Source organism: Typha latifolia, chromosome 15 (genome assembly GCF_019914945.1).
Source record: "Typha latifolia isolate L0001 chromosome 15, TyphaL0001v2, whole genome shotgun sequence".
Lineage (NCBI taxonomy): Eukaryota > Viridiplantae > Streptophyta > Magnoliopsida > Poales > Typhaceae > Typha > Typha latifolia.
Window position 1 is genome coordinate 7,938,398 of NC_133100.1, and position 16,713 is coordinate 7,955,110.

Sequence of the window (16,713 nt, forward strand, 5' to 3'; positions counted from 1 at the left end):
TTGCAACCTACACACATTAACTCCACAATAAGCATGTTTCTTCACAAAGAGAAATCAAATTCCACATATCAGCATAAAATCTTTACTTGGTCTCTCTGGAACATTACATATTTCAGTGTTGATCTTACATACAAATTGAATAAGTACATCCATGAGTTACTAGATAAGATCAAATCAATTACATAATGATGCTAAGAAAACAAAAGCATAGGGTTTCAAATAAAATGATAAAACATCCCCCATGCGGGATTGTTGACTTGGGAAAAACAGAAGAAAAGCAGTACCAGCAAAAAAGGGTATCTTGTAAGCATTCTCTTATTATGACTATGACATGCTCTCTGTCACACCAATCATGTGGGGAAGTTGCCATTAATGGAAGAAACAATAGGTACATGGTGCATGATATGTGATCAAGCCCATGGAAGAATCATTTGCCTCAATGATAGCTCAGCAGGGTTAAAATATATACCGCTTTAATCTGCAGTGTAACAGTTACGAAGCCAGCCAAAGTTTCCTGATCAATAGGACTGCGTGGAACAAGAAGTTATACCTTCAAGCTGGTCTTTGTAAGATGAAAAATAGGCATGTAGTAAGAAAGAAGCAATCGGCAACATAAGAACGATCAACTTGAATTGCTAAGAGATTGGCACATCTGTGCTGCTTTGATGGCTTAATGAACATATGGTCCCAAGCAAAAAAACCTGTCTGTCATTGAAGTATGCTCAGCTTGAATCCCCTTCCTTCCCCCATGCCTATAAGGAACTAACTGTCATCATGTCAGCTGAGGAATATTGCGTTTTTCTTCTGCTCTGTGATGGAAAAGTTTTGCTATAGAACGCCTCTCGCAATCCTGGATACACATTAAGTGTTTACAACTTACAACTAAAAGAATGGAGTAAGAATAAGCAAAGTCAAAAGTCTAAAATCTGATGGATCTCCAGTCTAGTTATTTTTGACATACCTTAAACATATTCAGGCGAAAAGTTTTTCCAGGATTTGTCCTTCTAAGCTTCAAATATGTATACGCAAAACTCAGCTGGTCTCGAGGGGTAAAACGGTCAACCTCATTGAACCATAAACAGGAAAATAGATTAGACATTGGTGTGTGTTCCCTCACAATGAAAGAACCTTCTGGAACATCTGCCCATAAATAAGAGAAAACAGGGTCAAACTGCCGAAGACACAGCAGATACATAAGAGAAAATAGAAAAAATGTCATACAACTGGGAAGCAATTTGTTGGGATCAGAAGGGTCGAACTTTCTCAGTCCATCAGCCTGGTAGAACTCATACTGTTGGTCAATAACTGTATGGTTGTATTTGTTCAGCCTCTTATTTTGCAACACCTCCTCTGAAACACAGCTCCTAGCATAATGATTGGAAATAGCATACTCATGGCCATGCCGCCAGAGGAAATATTCTAAGATTAGCATAGGATCGGTTTGAAGTCGCAGTTTGCTGTCAACCCAGATTGAATACCTGATATAATTCGTAAGATTTGAATTAAGAACCCACAGGTAGCACGATACCAACTACATTTCAAGCAGCAGTTCTTCACAGCCATAATCAAAGGAAATGCTTGCAGATTGGAACAACTAGGAATAAATTATTCAGAATCACAGATGAAAGAGAAAACAGAAGGAATAAGTATAACAATTCAAAGAGCAACTAATATTAGAAACTAACAACATCCTGCATATATCATGAGTAATGAGAATATACTTCAGGTAGAAGTGAAAGAGAAAAGAAACCATATATCCATGACTGTGTTTTGCAACCAAGCAAACAGGCTAGCAAAAACTGAATGTTCGAAATATTTCTCAGCTTCTGCTCACCTGGCAGAAGGGAAAAGTCGGTGAGGCAAAAACTTGGGTATTTTCCCCACTCTCCGCATGTCATTATAAGGTAAATTCTTAACTACTATGATTTTCCACAAACCAATAAAACCCATACTGTCTATTTTCTGGCCTTCTGAGGATAAAGTCTGCAATGTATTCTGATCCAAAAACATAACGAAGCAAACATTTTTCCTTGACAATCGTGTTATCTGCAAATATATAAAAAAAAACAATTCTTATCAGTGTGTTGTTGTCTCCATATAATTATAGGCAATGCAAACATAAATTATGTGCCTGTTCAAAATTAGGAAGAAGACATCGCACCATAAAAATTTCTGAAGTGTTCAAATACTTTACATACTTAATAGCAGCTTATCATTAACGAAGTAGGCCACTTCATTACTATTTTGCACATTTGGCAAGAAAATCTCGTTATGATGAATATGTGCAGGTTATGATTCCTTAGAACCTTACATCTGGGTGTATTTATAAGCTGGGGAAATACTACAGTGTTTTGAATACCAAAAAATGTAAAGGGATTATTGCTTGAGCCACAGATAAAATTCCAATCAAGAGTTGCACAAATTTATGTTGTTTAACCATAATACCGCTCTAGAAATTAAATCCTACCTCATTGGTGTCCATCCTTCTAGCAAATTAGTCCATTTAAAAAAAATATATAAACAACAAATAGGCACAAGAAAGCAAATGCAAGAGAAAAAGCTGGCATCTTCAGGCCAAATCTAGTAATTTTCTACTATATTATAGTCCTATGAATCTATGATCCTATCAAACTTGACAATTTATTGTCCAAACATGTCAGAGCATATCAAATGTGAAGAAGATTAAAAAAAGAAACCTGCTTTTGTTCCTAGACAATTGAGAGATAAAGCAGCAAGTAAATTAACTAGCTAGACAGTATTCCGTGAAGGGCCAGGAGGGCTATGAAGTAGGAAAGAAAAAGTAGAAAAGCATAAGGGAGAAGATGTCGAGGGTAGATGAAGATGCTGAAGGCTGAAATGAAAGGAGTACAAGAAAATCAAGGACTAAAAAGAGGGAAATATGTGTTTAGCAAGATCTGAAAATTCCCTTCTCAGCAACATGCTTCTGCTAAATATGATCATTTAAAATCAAAATTCATCCTCAGAGCTTTCACTATGATGATTCTGAGCTAAGAGAAGTGCATAGATGCCTGTTGAATATTTTGATGATCAATCTCCATGACTTAATATTTCAACAGAAGAAATATTCAAAAGGAAATATATGAACACAAGATACAATATTTCAAAAGTGCACCCAGTTCGTCACAAAAGAATAAGAGAACTAAAATGAATAAGATAGAAACAGCTAACTCAATTTGAAGTGGTGCATTTTAATAATAGATGGAATAATAATCCAATATGGGAATGCATACCGTTTTGCCAAATGGTGTTCTCAAACGATCAGAGTTTCCAAATATACAAGAAGATACAACAATGTGGCAACTGCTCATGTACTTCCTATCATCTTCTGTGATATCAAATCCAGTATTTGGTGAACCATCAGGACCTTTTATAAATCCACAATTTACAGTTTGGTCATGAACATGGTATGACTTTTCCCTTTCTTGCAGAGTCTGGTGGCCAGCAAATCTTGGTTCCCAATCTTCTGACCCACTTGGCTTCTCTTCAACATTTGTATACCTCAAGGAAAATCTAGCAAACTTCTTGTTCACTACAGGTTCTATGAGTTGAGCTGTACTGTTCAAGAACTTCATCTCACAAGTAGAACCTGTTCAAATTTAGAAACATTCAGGCAACTGATACCCATAATTAAGCTAGTAGCTACTGGATATCAAGATGAACAACAAAATAATGTGTCAACAATACAAACACATTATTTGACATATATAAAGATCACAAGCCCTCTCTGCATATAAATGCAACAGCACATCTCAGAGGCTTCTTTGCAATCATAGTTGCTGGCAATAACAAGACACTAGAAATTAACAAAATGAGAACTCACTAGAAGATTTGTGAAGCTTTGGTTTTCTTTTCGAGGCCGACTTCTTTTCAGAACCAGAAATCTTCGCAACATTACCACCCATGCGGCCATCTTCCTTCTTACCATCACCACCACCACCAAACTCATTGGAAGCCTTCTTCCGCTTATCCAAGAACCCATCTTTCTCACTTCCACCGTCATTGCCATCACCCAACTTCCGATCAACGTCATGGGCATCGTCATCGTCCACATCTATGCCGTCGTCGTACTCATCATCGGGATCATCATTCTTCACTCCATCATCCTCCAACTGCCCACCATTCTTCAAAGAAGCCTCATACTGCTCCTTATAAGAATCCAACTCCTTCCTCCCTTCTTCATTATACAATCCTCCTTCACTTCCTACAAGATTCTTTTCATTTCCACCATTCCTACTCTCCAAAATCCGATCTTTCTTATTGACACTGTCCTCTTTCGGCAAATCCTCCTCACTGTAATCATGGTCTCTTCTCCGATCGTCCCGATCCCAGTACCTCGAATCCCTCCCAACCCTACCCGCAGAGCCATGCCCAAACCTAAGCTTCTTGGCATACCCCGACGACCCATTCCAGCGAGAACCCAACTCCGCATCCGAGTCCTTCCCGATTCCTATCAAAAAGATAAAAACTTTGGATCAGATCGGAGCAAAGGCCGGATTTTAGAAGCAGATTCCGTACCTCTGTCGCTGGAGAGGCGGCGGAAGGCGAGGAAGGTGACGAAGAGCGCGGCGGCGAAGGTCACCGCGACGACGACGGCGGCGGGAAGGCGGCGGCGGTGGGGCTTAGTGGGTCTACGGATCCGGGCGGGCTTGTAGGGGATCCGGAGGTCGCTGGGCCCGTGGGGATCGTGGTAGTTCCGGAAAGCGAATCGATCCGCACCCGATTGCCGGTACTGAGCCATTGAAGCATAGCTTTTGGAACTTCCAACACTTCCAAGGGTTTTGGTGAAGACAACGACGAGAAGGATGGGGAAGAGTACTCAAATTGTTTTATTTTGTTTGGGTTTATAGAGCGAGAAGGGATTTGATTTGATAAAGATGGAGATTGGAATCTTGGGATGCGATTGGAGGTGAATGAATCCTTAAAAAAGGGGGAGTTTGAGTTCAACTCGTTTTTGTTATATGAGATTAAGTCAAAGGTGCACTGAATGCATGCATGACAAGATCTTTCATCAATTCAAACAACAACAAAAAAAAAAAAAAAAGATTAATGCTGGTCGGGTTGGAGACAGGACTCCATCTTTAATTTAATTCATATAGAAGATTAGGTCACCTAATTCTCTTCTTTGAATATATTGTAATAATCTTTTTACTAGGGGGTTCTTTTGCTTGATCAATTAATAGAGTCAGAGTGATATTTGATGAGTTAGGGCTCGACTCAGAATTCAGAAAAAAGAAAAAAAAGAAAAAAAAAATTTATTTGGATGCGACTATGACTCAACCTGAGTCCATTTTACGAGGCAACGGGTTATGGATACTGCTTAGGATCCGAAAATAGTGACCCGGCCCATTAATATGAACATATTCTCCTATAAGTGGGCCTACAGGCCCTCTACAAATTTAGTCCTCTCTCTCTCTCCGCTCTCTAATTCGTTGGGTTTACGTGAAGAATGGCGGTATCGCGGCAGAGCAAAGAGCCGTGCAAGAAGGAAGCGTGCGATATTCAAGCCTGTCTCACTAAGAGTAACTTCAATCCCCAGAGGTAATCCTCTCTCCGATCTATTTAGGGGATTTAGCGGTGCCAAGATGGAATTTTTATGCCTTCTTCGTCGAGTCAACCGACACCATAGATCGTTGGGTTGTTGTCCTGGTCGGAGATCCATCTCAGGTTTCTAAGTTTTGTTGCAGATGTAGGAAGGTTTTGATGAAAATTTCTGGGATTTATGTACCAGGACAAGGCAATTTAGAGGAATTAGGATTTAATCTGATGTTGTGTTTGCCTAGAAAGACTAAATTGGATTGGTGGCAGTGTCGTGCTGAATTTGACTCCTTCTGTTTGTAGTGGGAGAGGAATTTTGATAAGATAATTTTAGACTATGCAATCCATAGGATTCTAGGCAGAGAATGAGCTTATATATACCTGCCCCAACCTAAGGCTTTGGGCATTCTATCTTGCTCACGCTCAGGTGCTGAGATATTGTAAAGGCTAATCTGATAACTGAATGATCTTTTAACTGGCACTTTCTAATGCATTTCAAGAAGCGTGCAGGTTGATTATAATGTCAAATAGTTCTTGCCTATTGAACGTGACTTATTGTTGTTTCAGGTGTCTGAAAGTTATCGAATTACTGCAATCCTGCTGTGAGAAATGCGAGTACAAATCAACACATTGTGCTTCTGTCTCAGGTCTACTGAAAAACATTTCGAAGTGAAGCTACGAACTACAAAGGCTACCCAGGCAGCAGTTGATGATGAGGATAATAAGTTTTAGGTGAGGAGATAAGGTGTTATTGCTTGGCAGTTTCAACAATGCCTAATTCAACATACCTTGTTTGGAAAGGGTGAAACTTTGCTGAACTATATAATAGATGCTTTTTGCTTGACCAACTGTTTTGCAGCATTCACCCTTTCCAAACAAATTTAGCATAGGAGTTCATACTGTTGCTTTTGAGCTAAAATCCAGAGGACACAAGGTAGTTAGTATTATTATTTGTGTTCTATTTTGTGTGAAGTGTGAACCATTTGTGAAGATAATTGTTTCTTTTCCACCTCTAACAGAGTTGGTTTAGGGCAGAAACCATCACAATGTTGCATGCCCTATCTCAATTTCTTGAGCAAAGACTAATCCAAGGCAGGGTCAAGTAGTTAGATTGTCAATATTTCTGTTGCTGCCTTTGTTGTTGCTACTTTTGCTTCTTGCTTCTGATGAGCTTATATATTTGTAGTAGTTTTTTTTTTCTCTTACTGATAAGTGATTCTCAAGCTCTTTTTATATTATGTGACAGACATTGACACAGTTGCATTGCAAGGGGTGTTCTTTCTTACACCATTGGCTTATATTGACTTTTTTTTAAGGAATATTGACTATTTCATATTTCATATTTCATTCTGTGCAGCCAGGGGAGGAAGATAGTAGCTCCTTTGGTTGAGCATCATTTGGCAAGTATTGCTCCACAGTCATACACTCAAAAGGGGGAAATGTCATGCTGAAGCTGTCTTCTGTTAGTTTATTTGATTTACAGCTGTTCATTGGCAGATGTATGGAATTTTGTAAATAATATTGAGCTTGTTATGCTCCACTATTAAGTACTGTAAAGGGGAAATGGAACCAGACACTACCACAAATTTGAGATAGTTAAAAATCTGAAAGTCTTGGATGTAATTTTATTAAGTTTAATAAAACATTGACTTGTTTGTTTGTTCTGGAGGAGAAGTAATGTCTTAAGCGACTGAATGTTTGTATCATCTAAATTAAAATTGTATATGCTCCTTACTTGCTTGTTAGGTTATGAAATAATGTGTAGAGAATGGTAACCTTTGCAATGCTTTATAAAGATGGGTTTCTACAAGTTAACGTATTAAAGTAAAAAAGGATTGTTATAATACAAATCTTGCAGCAAGACATCTAAATCTAACCATTCAACTGGGATTTTCCTTTGAAATGAGGTGAAGTGGTTAGATGTCCTTCTCATAAGTGTCTTGTTGCTTAGTACACAAACAATTCTTTTTCCTGGTGCCAGGTACAGAAAAGGAGAGCGCCATGGAGCAGAGGGTAATCTAGAATGTCAAAACTTTTTACTGGGATTAATGTGTTATTGTCCTTCACCTCATTTTTTAATGCAGAAAAAGGTTAAAGTTTGCAGATATTAGAAGTAATACGATGCAATGTTTTGGTAGGTCACAACTATAACTGTACAGTGCACACCTCATATTGACGGAAAGAATAGAGTTGTTTGGCATGGCATTCAATTCTAGCAAAACCAAGTGCTAGTTGGAAACAAGAGAAGATGTACCTTTTGTATCATATAGATCGATTTCTTTATCTTGTATTCAGCCAATATACCCATCTAAACATCTTCTGAACTTATATCTCAGGTGCAACGTCAGATCTTATACTTGGCAAAGTGGTGCCTTTTGGATGCAGTAGTTCTGCCAACAAAGAAGAACTTCTTCAACACCTTCAGCATCACCAACAGGATTGGCCTTCTATGATGAACCATGCTGCTCGACTCCGTGCCACGCTGTTTGATATCTACTGCAGCATCGGCTCTTGATCCACTCTTCACACTGGGAGACACCCTGATGAGTTCTTCATTAAAATCTTCCCACAGCTTGTCCATCTTCTCCTCATCGACGATAAACATGTCATCTCTGATCTCATCGTGTCGCACTTCGCTCTCTCTTTCTGATACAGCCACCGTCTCGGCGGCTGAGGGGAAGCTTCGTCGTCGTTGATGGCCGGTCTTCTTCGCATTGCGAGCGACAGAGGATGCAGACCACAGAGGAGAGGTTGCAAAATGAGGGTAGGGGAGCTGGTGGAGGGAGTCTTGGTGCACTTCAATTGTAGGGAAGCTGAACTCATCCATCTTTGTATTCTCTCCATGAAACATTCTATGTACTTACTTACTAAGGGAATGGCTTACCTAGGAGGAAGGTATTATTATTAACTATATGATAAGAGGTAGGAAAGAAGTGGCCCTAAGAAGCCTAACAGTTGAAGTCAAGATGATCCCTTTCATAAGGGTTGAAACATCTAATCCAAGAGTGGTAGTTTGTGTGTATGTGTGTGTGTTTTGAGAGGTTAGGCATCCTATTAGGCTATTAAGTATATATCCTGACCTTTATAAGTGCTACTTTCTAGCTTATCTTTACAAATAGTTTATTGGGAATGCAACAAATTCCTCTAATATATCAATCATTGTCAATCAACAATGCGATTGGCGAGTTATTATGGATGAATATTATGTTACTTAGCATCAAAATTTTCACTTGTCAATTATTTGCTTACTGCTTCTCAAAAGAGTGAAGTTGGATTCCAGCATGGGAGTTAAAAGATGTAGAATTACCGAGTTCTTTCTCTATTTTGAGAAGGACAAGATTATATTTTCTGGAGCCCAACAAATGTTAAAAGTTGAAAATATTATTCTTCTATACAAATTGAACCCAAAAAAAAAAAAGTATTATTATACTAAGTTTTTTCTTGAAGTAATGGTAAAAAGAAATCTTTTTCTTTTTTCTAAAATCTTTTAACGAAAAATTATCATGGTTAAATGTATTACGAAAATTAAATAAGAAGATCTATATAGAAATAGTCAATAAGAAGATCTCTAGGATTTGGATAAGAAAAGCCCCTGCTATTCTTGGTTTGGCCAAACTTTTATCAGGAATTAATATCTAAACCTCTGATTTGGCAAGTGATGTATCTGTAAATAATATTTATATAAACGTGTCACGTACACAGATTAACTTTATAAATTAAACTTGCACATAGTTCAAGAAAAATTCCGGTATAACTCTTTAGATAGCCAACTGTTTATTACCAGATAGTCAGAAACAACCATTCTAATCCAATGATCTATTCTAAACTTCTAAAAACCTTAACAAAGACAGCACGTATTACTTCAATAATAATAATAATAATAATAATAATAATAATAATAATAATAATAATAATAATAATAATAAGGAGAGAATGAAACTCATCCCTCCCTGGCTATGGATTCCTCTAATGTTCTAAAATGCACAAATTTGATGCAACTTAGATAGAATCATAGGAGACTTGCAGTTGGTAACTTACTGTACTCCTCTGCAGTAGGGATTTGAACCGTCTGGTAAAAAAAATTGATGATCTAGATTATACAAGGCGGTGGGATTTGATTATTTTTTTTTAAATATTATGATAGTCAATTTCTAAAAAAAAATTAAGAAATTTTTATAAATTATATCTTATATTTTATCTATTTTGTGATCCACAGTCTATCTTTTGAAGATTTTGTAACCCAATTTTTTATTTTCTCGTGTAATTTTTATTTAACACCCTAGCGTTATTTTAACTAACTAAACTAACTAATATCGATAAAATTATTAAAATATTCTTACAATTTTCTCTCATTTTCTATTCCTCCATCGTCTTCCTCTCATTTTATTCTTTTTTTAGAAAAATAAAAATAGGAGGAAGAAGATAAGGGTAATTTAAATATTTATAAATTATTTTATATATTATAATAAAATATAATTTTTTAATGCCGTTTAAGTTAATCCAAGATTTTAAATGAGAATGATAGGGGAAAAGAAATGGTCGGGCTATAAAATTCTTAAAAAAACTAAGTGTGAATTATAAAATAGATAAAATATAGGATATGATTTATAAAAAAATTTAATAATAAAGAGAAATTCAGAGCTGTAGGCGATCCAATTCCTCCCGTGTTCGGATCCAAATCCAGGAGGGCATATTCCACGTGCACTTCTTCCTTTCCTCTCATGCACGCCCCCACACCGTCACCGATCTTCAATCCATCCGAACTCGTCCTATAAAACGTTATATGCGGACATGACAATCCGCCGTTGGATTCTTCATCGGACGGCGAATACGTCGTCCACTTCTGTGATAGTAACTGTTTAGTTGAGGTCCACTGCAACGCGAATCTTAATTAAACTAATAAATTAATTAAGGAATTAATTAATCCCTTCTCGTTACAGGCTTATTAATAAAGCTCTCTCCCTCTCGTTTCCGATCCACGGCAAGCGTTATTCTCACCCCTCTTATATTTTTTTGTTGTTGTTTTCTTTCTCCACTTCGCGCCTCCTTTTCTTCTCGCCGAGCTAAATCGAGAGGGGAAGGGGGTTAGGGTTTCGAAGTGTGCGTAGTGATCTTTTGGAGGAGGAGGAGGAGCAATGGAAGAGGTGGTGGCGGCGAGATGCGCGCATTGAGGCTGAGATCGGAGTCCGGCGAGCGGAGATGGTGGCCCCCACCGGCGGTGGTGGTGGTGTTTGGATGTTGGCCTACAAGGGCATGTCGTCGGACAACATTAAAGGGCTCGTGCTCGCGCTCTCGTCGAGCGTCTTCATCGGTGCGAGCTTTATCGTCAAGAAGAAGGGTTTGAGGAAGGCCGGGGAAGCCGGGCTTAGGGCAGGTAAAGGGATTGGTAGATTTCTCGGAATTTGGATCTCAAATGGGGTTTCTTGTTCTTCGCGATCTAATTTATGTTAAAGATATCTTTTCAGTAGATCCCTTATTCGCTAATTGTAGATTGCATTTGTACTTAAAAGTAGGTTGAGTGGGCGCTGTTCGTAAAAGGTATAGTTCTCTTTGTTCCTAAAAAACCTGGGTATTTGTTAACTACATTGGAATTGTTGACTTCGAAGAAGCTTTGCAAATTAACAAGAACCAAAGTAAGGTAAGAAATCAAAAATCTAATTTCTAGTGCGATCTGGAATAGGGCTTTTTGGGTCTCCGAGACTCAAATACTACACGTTTGAAAATGTATGGACGTATGGTTTCTATCTCAAGGTTAACATATTAGCATATAGTGAGCTGGTTTAAGTGGATGTCCTTTGTGTTCTCATTATCTCAACAAAGAACATTTTCCTGAATTTAGAGGATAATAATAGGAGTCAAGTGGACGCATCTACTCTTATCGGCAACCATGCTTTCTTGTCAAAATTATCCTGTAAATGTGATATGTACTTTAGGATATTCTTTCTTACTTCCAATGTTCTGTCAGTATGGAGCTATTCCGGTCATATTTTCAGTTCCTAAGCTCATTATGGATGTCCTAATTACCTTTGGGTTGCACAACAGGTGTAGGTGGGTATTCTTACTTATATGAACCACTTTGGTGGGCAGGCATGATCACAAGTAAGTTCGTTACTTTTGTTTTCAATAACATTTCATGATTTTTCTGCAATGAGTAATCTGTCTTGCTACCTTTTCTTCTGGTTAATATAGGTATAGGTCAACCTATTTAAACTAAATAGTTACAATTATAATTGTCATTCAAGCCCATTTTAATTAAACTATAGGACAGTTATAGAGGACGATCAAAATTGATTATACCTTTTAACTGGCTATCAACTAGTCTCAGTCCTCTAGGTATTGGAGCCAAATTCCTGGCTAGTGTCAATTAGTAGCTATTCTCGTTAAATTTCATAATGAAAGCTTCTAGATGCACACAATATGTTGTGTGTTCTTCTGTCTTGTGTCTCACAGGAATGTGAAACCATGTATTGTTATTTACTGTTCACCTCATGTTGGGAACTTCCTTTCTTTAATGGATATATGGATACTGATTCTCTGTTCTAAATGACAGTGATTGTTGGGGAAGTTGCTAATTTTGCGGCTTATGCATTTGCTCCAGCTATTTTAGTCACTCCTCTTGGTGCACTCAGCATTATCATCAGGTATAAATCAGAGTTATATGTCAAATCCCTGAGATGCCTTATTCTAGATAGATTAATTTTAACGTACAAGTGTCTGCATATTCCTGCAGTGCTGCACTTGCATATATTATTTTACAGGAGAGGCTACATATTTTTGGTATACTTGGCTGCGTTCTTTGTGTTGTGGGGTCAACCACGATTGTTCTCCATGCTCCACAGGAGCGTGAGATTGAATCTGTGACGGAAGTGTGGGATCTTGCTACTGAACCAGGTATTTTAGCTGATTAAGGTCACCTAGGCCCTAGCTTAAAACTGATTCAATTTATTGTCATGGTCATTACATTCCATTGATTTGGATTTTGAAATCACTTTCTCTAATAAATTTTGTCACATTTCCTTCTTTCTGCAGCTTTTCTACTATATGCTGCTACAGTAGTTGCAGCAGTGGTAATACTCATATTTCACTTTATACCTCTATATGGGCAGACACATATAATGGTGTATATTGGTGTCTGTTCACTTGTAGGTTCACTCTCGGTATGTTCTTGTTTTAAGTATGAGATCCACCTTAGGTTGGCTTCCTATTTGATACGTTCTTGTATTTATTCTTCCCTACTATTCTTTGACAGGTCATGAGTGTGAAAGCTCTTGGGATTGCCCTGAAATTGACATTTTCGGGAATGAACCAACTAATCTATCCACAAACTTGGGTCTTCACCTTAATTGTAGCTATTTGTGTGGTTACTCAGATTAATTATTTGAATAAGGTGATTTGCTTATAATTATTTTATTCCGAGTTTGATTTCCTTACCAACTGCGTTGTTCTTACTGCTAAGCTGCTGACACATCAGTATGTCACAAGTATATACAATCTCTAATTGCCTTATGTTTTTCATAGTTTCACTATACAGTCCTACTATATTATTCTATTGTAGACTTTTGAATACAATATTGCACAGATGTTGCACTTATGTTCATAACTTCACAATGTTTGTCCTGGCCACTATTAAGCACAGTCTTACTTCAAAGGTGAATGGCGTCATATTGATGATACATGGCAGCAGTTAAAAACACCAATCGTTTTATACCAAAAGGGTACACAAAGATGGAATTGCTTTTTCCCCCTCAATTAAAAAAACAATATTTGGCTATTTAAGGGATCAGTAACCTTGAGGGTCGTGTATAAAGTACTACAATTGGTGTGCTAGATGTTTGAGATGGGTTAAGATCATTATGCATTACAAAAAACTTGGATTATCTTGGACAAGAATTTCAACTCAACAAATGGCTAGTTTATCAGAGAGAATAGCTCTTGGTTTTTCAAGAAGGTATTGGCTATATAGTTAAATACTTGATGTTAATTCTAGGGTTTCTACACAGTTGCCTTTTTGGAGAAATAAGAACCAAAATGTGTTTTCTTGTATCCACAGGCACTTGACAATTTCAATACAGCGGTTGTATCACCAATATACTATGTGATGTTTACCTCCTTAACCATTTTGGCTAGTGTGATCATGTTCAAGGTAATCTCTATGATGTATAATTACCATAGTTAATATGCTGTGCAATATTTAAATGGAATTGTGTGTTCTTTAACATATTGTTAAGTTCTTCTCTACTTCAAAATACAGGACTGGGATCGGCAAAATCCAACACAGATTCTCACGGAGATGTGTGGCTTTGTGACAATACTTTCTGGGACGTTTCTTCTTCACAAGACAAAGGACATGGTTGATGGTATGTCTCACTTATATATACTTGATTGAGTGCACACCATCTTTTTCAAGATTCTTTACGAGTTTACCCGTCTCAACAGGTCTCACACCGTCGATGTGCATGCAACTTCCAAAGCATGCCGATGAGGATGACTTTCTCCTTGAAGGCATTCCTCTTAGATATCAAGAGGAGTTACGGAATGATGTCTTGTGATATTATCTTTGAAGCCCGCAACACATCAGGGGCACCTTTGCATTGCAGCCGCCTGTCAGAAATTTGTATATTCTTTTCGTAGTCAGATGTTATAGAGCCGTTTTGGATACCCAATTGAAGCAGCAGTTTTTGGCCCTTTTCGGTTGGAGAAGACAGGTATATATGTGTGCAGATCATTCCAGTCATACAGTCTGTAGATTACCTTCAGTCACCAATACAACCACTGCTAGATCTGTGGGATTATCCATATACGAAACAAGTTTACAATATCTCAGGCTTCATTCAGTCAGATGGACACGGATGCTACAAAAAACCATTGCATTTGTTATTAAAATGATTCACAAAGAGACAGTGCAGCATTCTTTATTTGGGGATAGTTGTGATTTCAATTGAATCTTATTTTGTAATACAATAGGAGCATTACAATGGTGGAACTTACAAATTTTAAATTAGTGGAGAATATTGATTAATTTTCCACTGTTTAGCAGCCTTAGCTGCCTTAAAGCATGTCTATGTTTGCTTCATTTGGAAAAGCTCAGCAAGCAAAGACGTAATCACCCTCTATATCTCAGCAAAGAACATTTAGTTTATGATGGCAAAATGGAGATAGATATTATAAAATTTTCTTCATGATTTCTGCAAGTACTCCAAGAAATCTTCCCTTGGATGCTTCACTATGCCCCTGGACTTTTGAGGCCTATAAATTGCAATCCTGGTTACTTTCTGCAAGATGTTGCCAGGCATTAAAGTTTTCTATTTTATGCATAGCTACTCTTAAAAGGATTAATAGACAAGCTGGAGTACCAAACAATATGGAGCTTTCAGAGCCTAAAGTAACCTAAAGGTTTTTTCACATCATCTATTGCTTTCAGGTTTCCTATGTTTTATATTTTTTGCTTTTCGCCTGAAAGGTCATCGACCCAGCTTCAATAGAAACATAAAGAATGCTTCAGTCCACTAACAAATACAACCTCCTCACAGCACATTTTAACCAAACCAAAACACACATCCATAAGTATAAAGTAAAACTGCCAGCTACCTATTACATGCAACACACATCACAAATCACATACAACATCTCAAAACCACCCAAAAAAAAAACAAGTTTATACAGATACACCTAGGTTTTATACTTGACACCTGATTCATTAAGATTGAGGAACAACTTTCTGAAACATTGTTAAACCTGTAATCCTAACATGATAACAGCTTACTATGATCAGTACTAAGGCCAGCTGACACCAATTACAATCATTTCAGTTAACAGTTAAAGAGTGCTCACAAAGAAATCCAAAATCTGCAAGGCCATATTTACTCGTCTTCCTTCACAATATCTGCATGACTTGGGGTAACAAGCTTCAATAATTTCTGCTTCCCTTCTTTCTACTCTTCCAACAGTAGTTGAATCTGGCAGGCCTTAGGTGAGAGGTCTCCTTCCTGACACTGCAAACTAACTTCCCCTTGAAACAATGCAAGTATTTTACCGGTATGCCTTTGAAGTAGAAGCAAAGAAACCAATCTCACCACCACCATCACATCTTATATACACTCTGCCATTGTGTTCAGTTGGCAGCAATGGAAGGCCATACATCCTCTGCTGCTACTTCCATGGCATCAGAGCGATCTGAAGTCGACACGACCCGCCCCTTCCGCTCTGTGAAGGAGGCGGTTGCAGTCTTCGGCGAGCGCCTCTCTTTAGGCGGCGGCGCCACTCCAAAGCCACTGCAGACTGATCCATTGCCACCTCCAAAGCCTGTGTACTCATCAGCACCATCCTCTTCACCCTCCTACTCCTCATCACTGTCTCATATCAACCAAGACAGAGAAGAAGAGCTCATAATTCTTGACTACCTTAAGAAGCTAGAAGCAGAACTGCATGAAACAAAGCATGACTTAGTGCTTCTAAAGAATAGAGAGTCTGAGATGGAGCTAGCAGTGGCGAGTCTCAATGCACAACTCCATAAAAACTTATCAAAGTTGGAAGAGATTGAAGCAGCGAGCGCCGCAGAGATCGTGGAAGAGAAAACCGACAAAGTCCGAAGTGACAGGTGGGCCGAGGAGAGGATAAGGGACTTGCCCTCGAGCTATGACTACTTGCCTACTTTAGCTGAAGCCCTTAGCCTTGGAGAGTTAGAAGAAGATGACTATTATGGTGGTGGTGGAAGAAGGAAGAGGAAGGTGCAGAAGAAGAAGCCTATCATTCCTTTGATTGGAGATATGTTCTCAAGGAAGAAGAGTTCCAATGATCAATATAATTCTCTCTATTTACAATCCTTCCATAGCGTGATCTGAAGGATGTAAGTGTTTGTATAATTGTATTGTATGATTGTGAACTTCTTTCCATGTGTGGTGTATACTCGACAAGGGAGGACCTTATTTGTCAATCTCTTGAACGAATAATTTGCTTTCAGTTTGCACTCTTTTTATGATTTTATGAAAGACCCACTTGTAATTTTGTGATATAGAACAGAGATTAATTGTTCCACAGATTATTTGCAGCAATAACATTATCCTCATTTATTTTTATTTTACAAAGACAGCGAAAATGATCCAGTCTAAATGTTCTAAATTGTCACGAGTCTCATTCAAAGGAAGAGGGTGGCCACTA

General features: G+C 38.0%; 4 protein-coding genes across 4 annotated transcripts; 3 read left to right on the forward strand and 1 right to left on the reverse strand.

The window, feature by feature from the left end:
• Positions 1-59: 59 nt before the first annotated feature.
• On the reverse strand, positions 60-5,000 carry LOC140802102 (uncharacterized). Its single transcript, XM_073157533.1, has 7 exons — positions 4,537-5,000; positions 3,842-4,468; positions 3,252-3,607; positions 1,835-2,046; positions 1,222-1,478; positions 962-1,140; positions 60-850 (listed from the first exon to the last, which is right to left on the reverse strand). The coding sequence occupies exons 1-7, from the start codon at positions 4,757-4,759 to the stop codon at positions 773-775; spliced, it is 1,932 nt and encodes a 643-aa protein (XP_073013634.1). The 5' UTR covers positions 4,760-5,000; the 3' UTR covers positions 60-772.
• Positions 5,001-5,434: 434 nt separating this feature from the next.
• Positions 5,435-7,251, forward strand: LOC140801648 (cx9C motif-containing protein 4, mitochondrial). The gene is made up of 3 exons (XM_073156863.1): positions 5,435-5,559; positions 6,124-6,288; positions 6,914-7,251. The coding sequence occupies exons 1-2, from the start codon at positions 5,468-5,470 to the stop codon at positions 6,227-6,229; spliced, it is 198 nt and encodes a 65-aa protein (XP_073012964.1). The 5' UTR covers positions 5,435-5,467; the 3' UTR covers positions 6,230-6,288; positions 6,914-7,251.
• A 3,278-nt stretch (positions 7,252-10,529) lies between these two features.
• On the forward strand, positions 10,530-14,575 carry LOC140801654 (probable magnesium transporter NIPA4). The gene is made up of 9 exons (XM_073156872.1): positions 10,530-10,930; positions 11,599-11,655; positions 12,107-12,197; positions 12,287-12,447; positions 12,586-12,713; positions 12,806-12,943; positions 13,607-13,699; positions 13,808-13,913; positions 13,993-14,575. Exons 1-9 carry the CDS (start codon positions 10,756-10,758, stop codon positions 14,103-14,105), a joined length of 1,062 nt encoding a protein of 353 aa, XP_073012973.1. The 5' UTR covers positions 10,530-10,755; the 3' UTR covers positions 14,106-14,575.
• A 957-nt stretch (positions 14,576-15,532) lies between these two features.
• On the forward strand, positions 15,533-16,640 carry LOC140801656 (uncharacterized). The gene has a single exon (XM_073156873.1). It carries the CDS (start codon positions 15,681-15,683, stop codon positions 16,395-16,397), a length of 717 nt encoding a protein of 238 aa, XP_073012974.1. The 5' UTR covers positions 15,533-15,680; the 3' UTR covers positions 16,398-16,640.
• The last annotated feature ends 73 nt before the right edge of the window (positions 16,641-16,713 follow it).

Coding starts and splice junctions, on each gene's coding strand:
- LOC140801654 (XM_073156872.1), top strand. CDS start 10,756: ATGGTGGCCCCCACCGGCGGTGGTGGTGGTGTTTGGATGTTGGCCTAC. Junction 12,714..12,805: donor CACTTGTAGGTTCACTCTCG/GTATGTTCTTGT, acceptor ATTCTTTGACAG/GTCATGAGTGTGAAAGCTCT. Junction 12,944..13,606: donor AGATTAATTATTTGAATAAG/GTGATTTGCTTA, acceptor TTGTATCCACAG/GCACTTGACAATTTCAATAC.
- LOC140802102 (XM_073157533.1), bottom strand. CDS start 4,759: ATGGCTCAGTACCGGCAATCGGGTGCGGATCGATTCGCTTTCCGGAAC. Junction 2,047..3,251: donor GAACACCATTTGGCAAAACG/GTATGCATTCCC, acceptor ATATATTTGCAG/ATAACACGATTGTCAAGGAA. Junction 1,141..1,221: donor CAACAAATTGCTTCCCAGTT/GTATGACATTTT, acceptor ATTTATGGGCAG/ATGTTCCAGAAGGTTCTTTC.
- LOC140801656 (XM_073156873.1), top strand. CDS start 15,681: ATGGAAGGCCATACATCCTCTGCTGCTACTTCCATGGCATCAGAGCGA.
- LOC140801648 (XM_073156863.1), top strand. CDS start 5,468: ATGGCGGTATCGCGGCAGAGCAAAGAGCCGTGCAAGAAGGAAGCGTGC. Junction 5,560..6,123: donor AGTAACTTCAATCCCCAGAG/GTAATCCTCTCT, acceptor TTGTTGTTTCAG/GTGTCTGAAAGTTATCGAAT.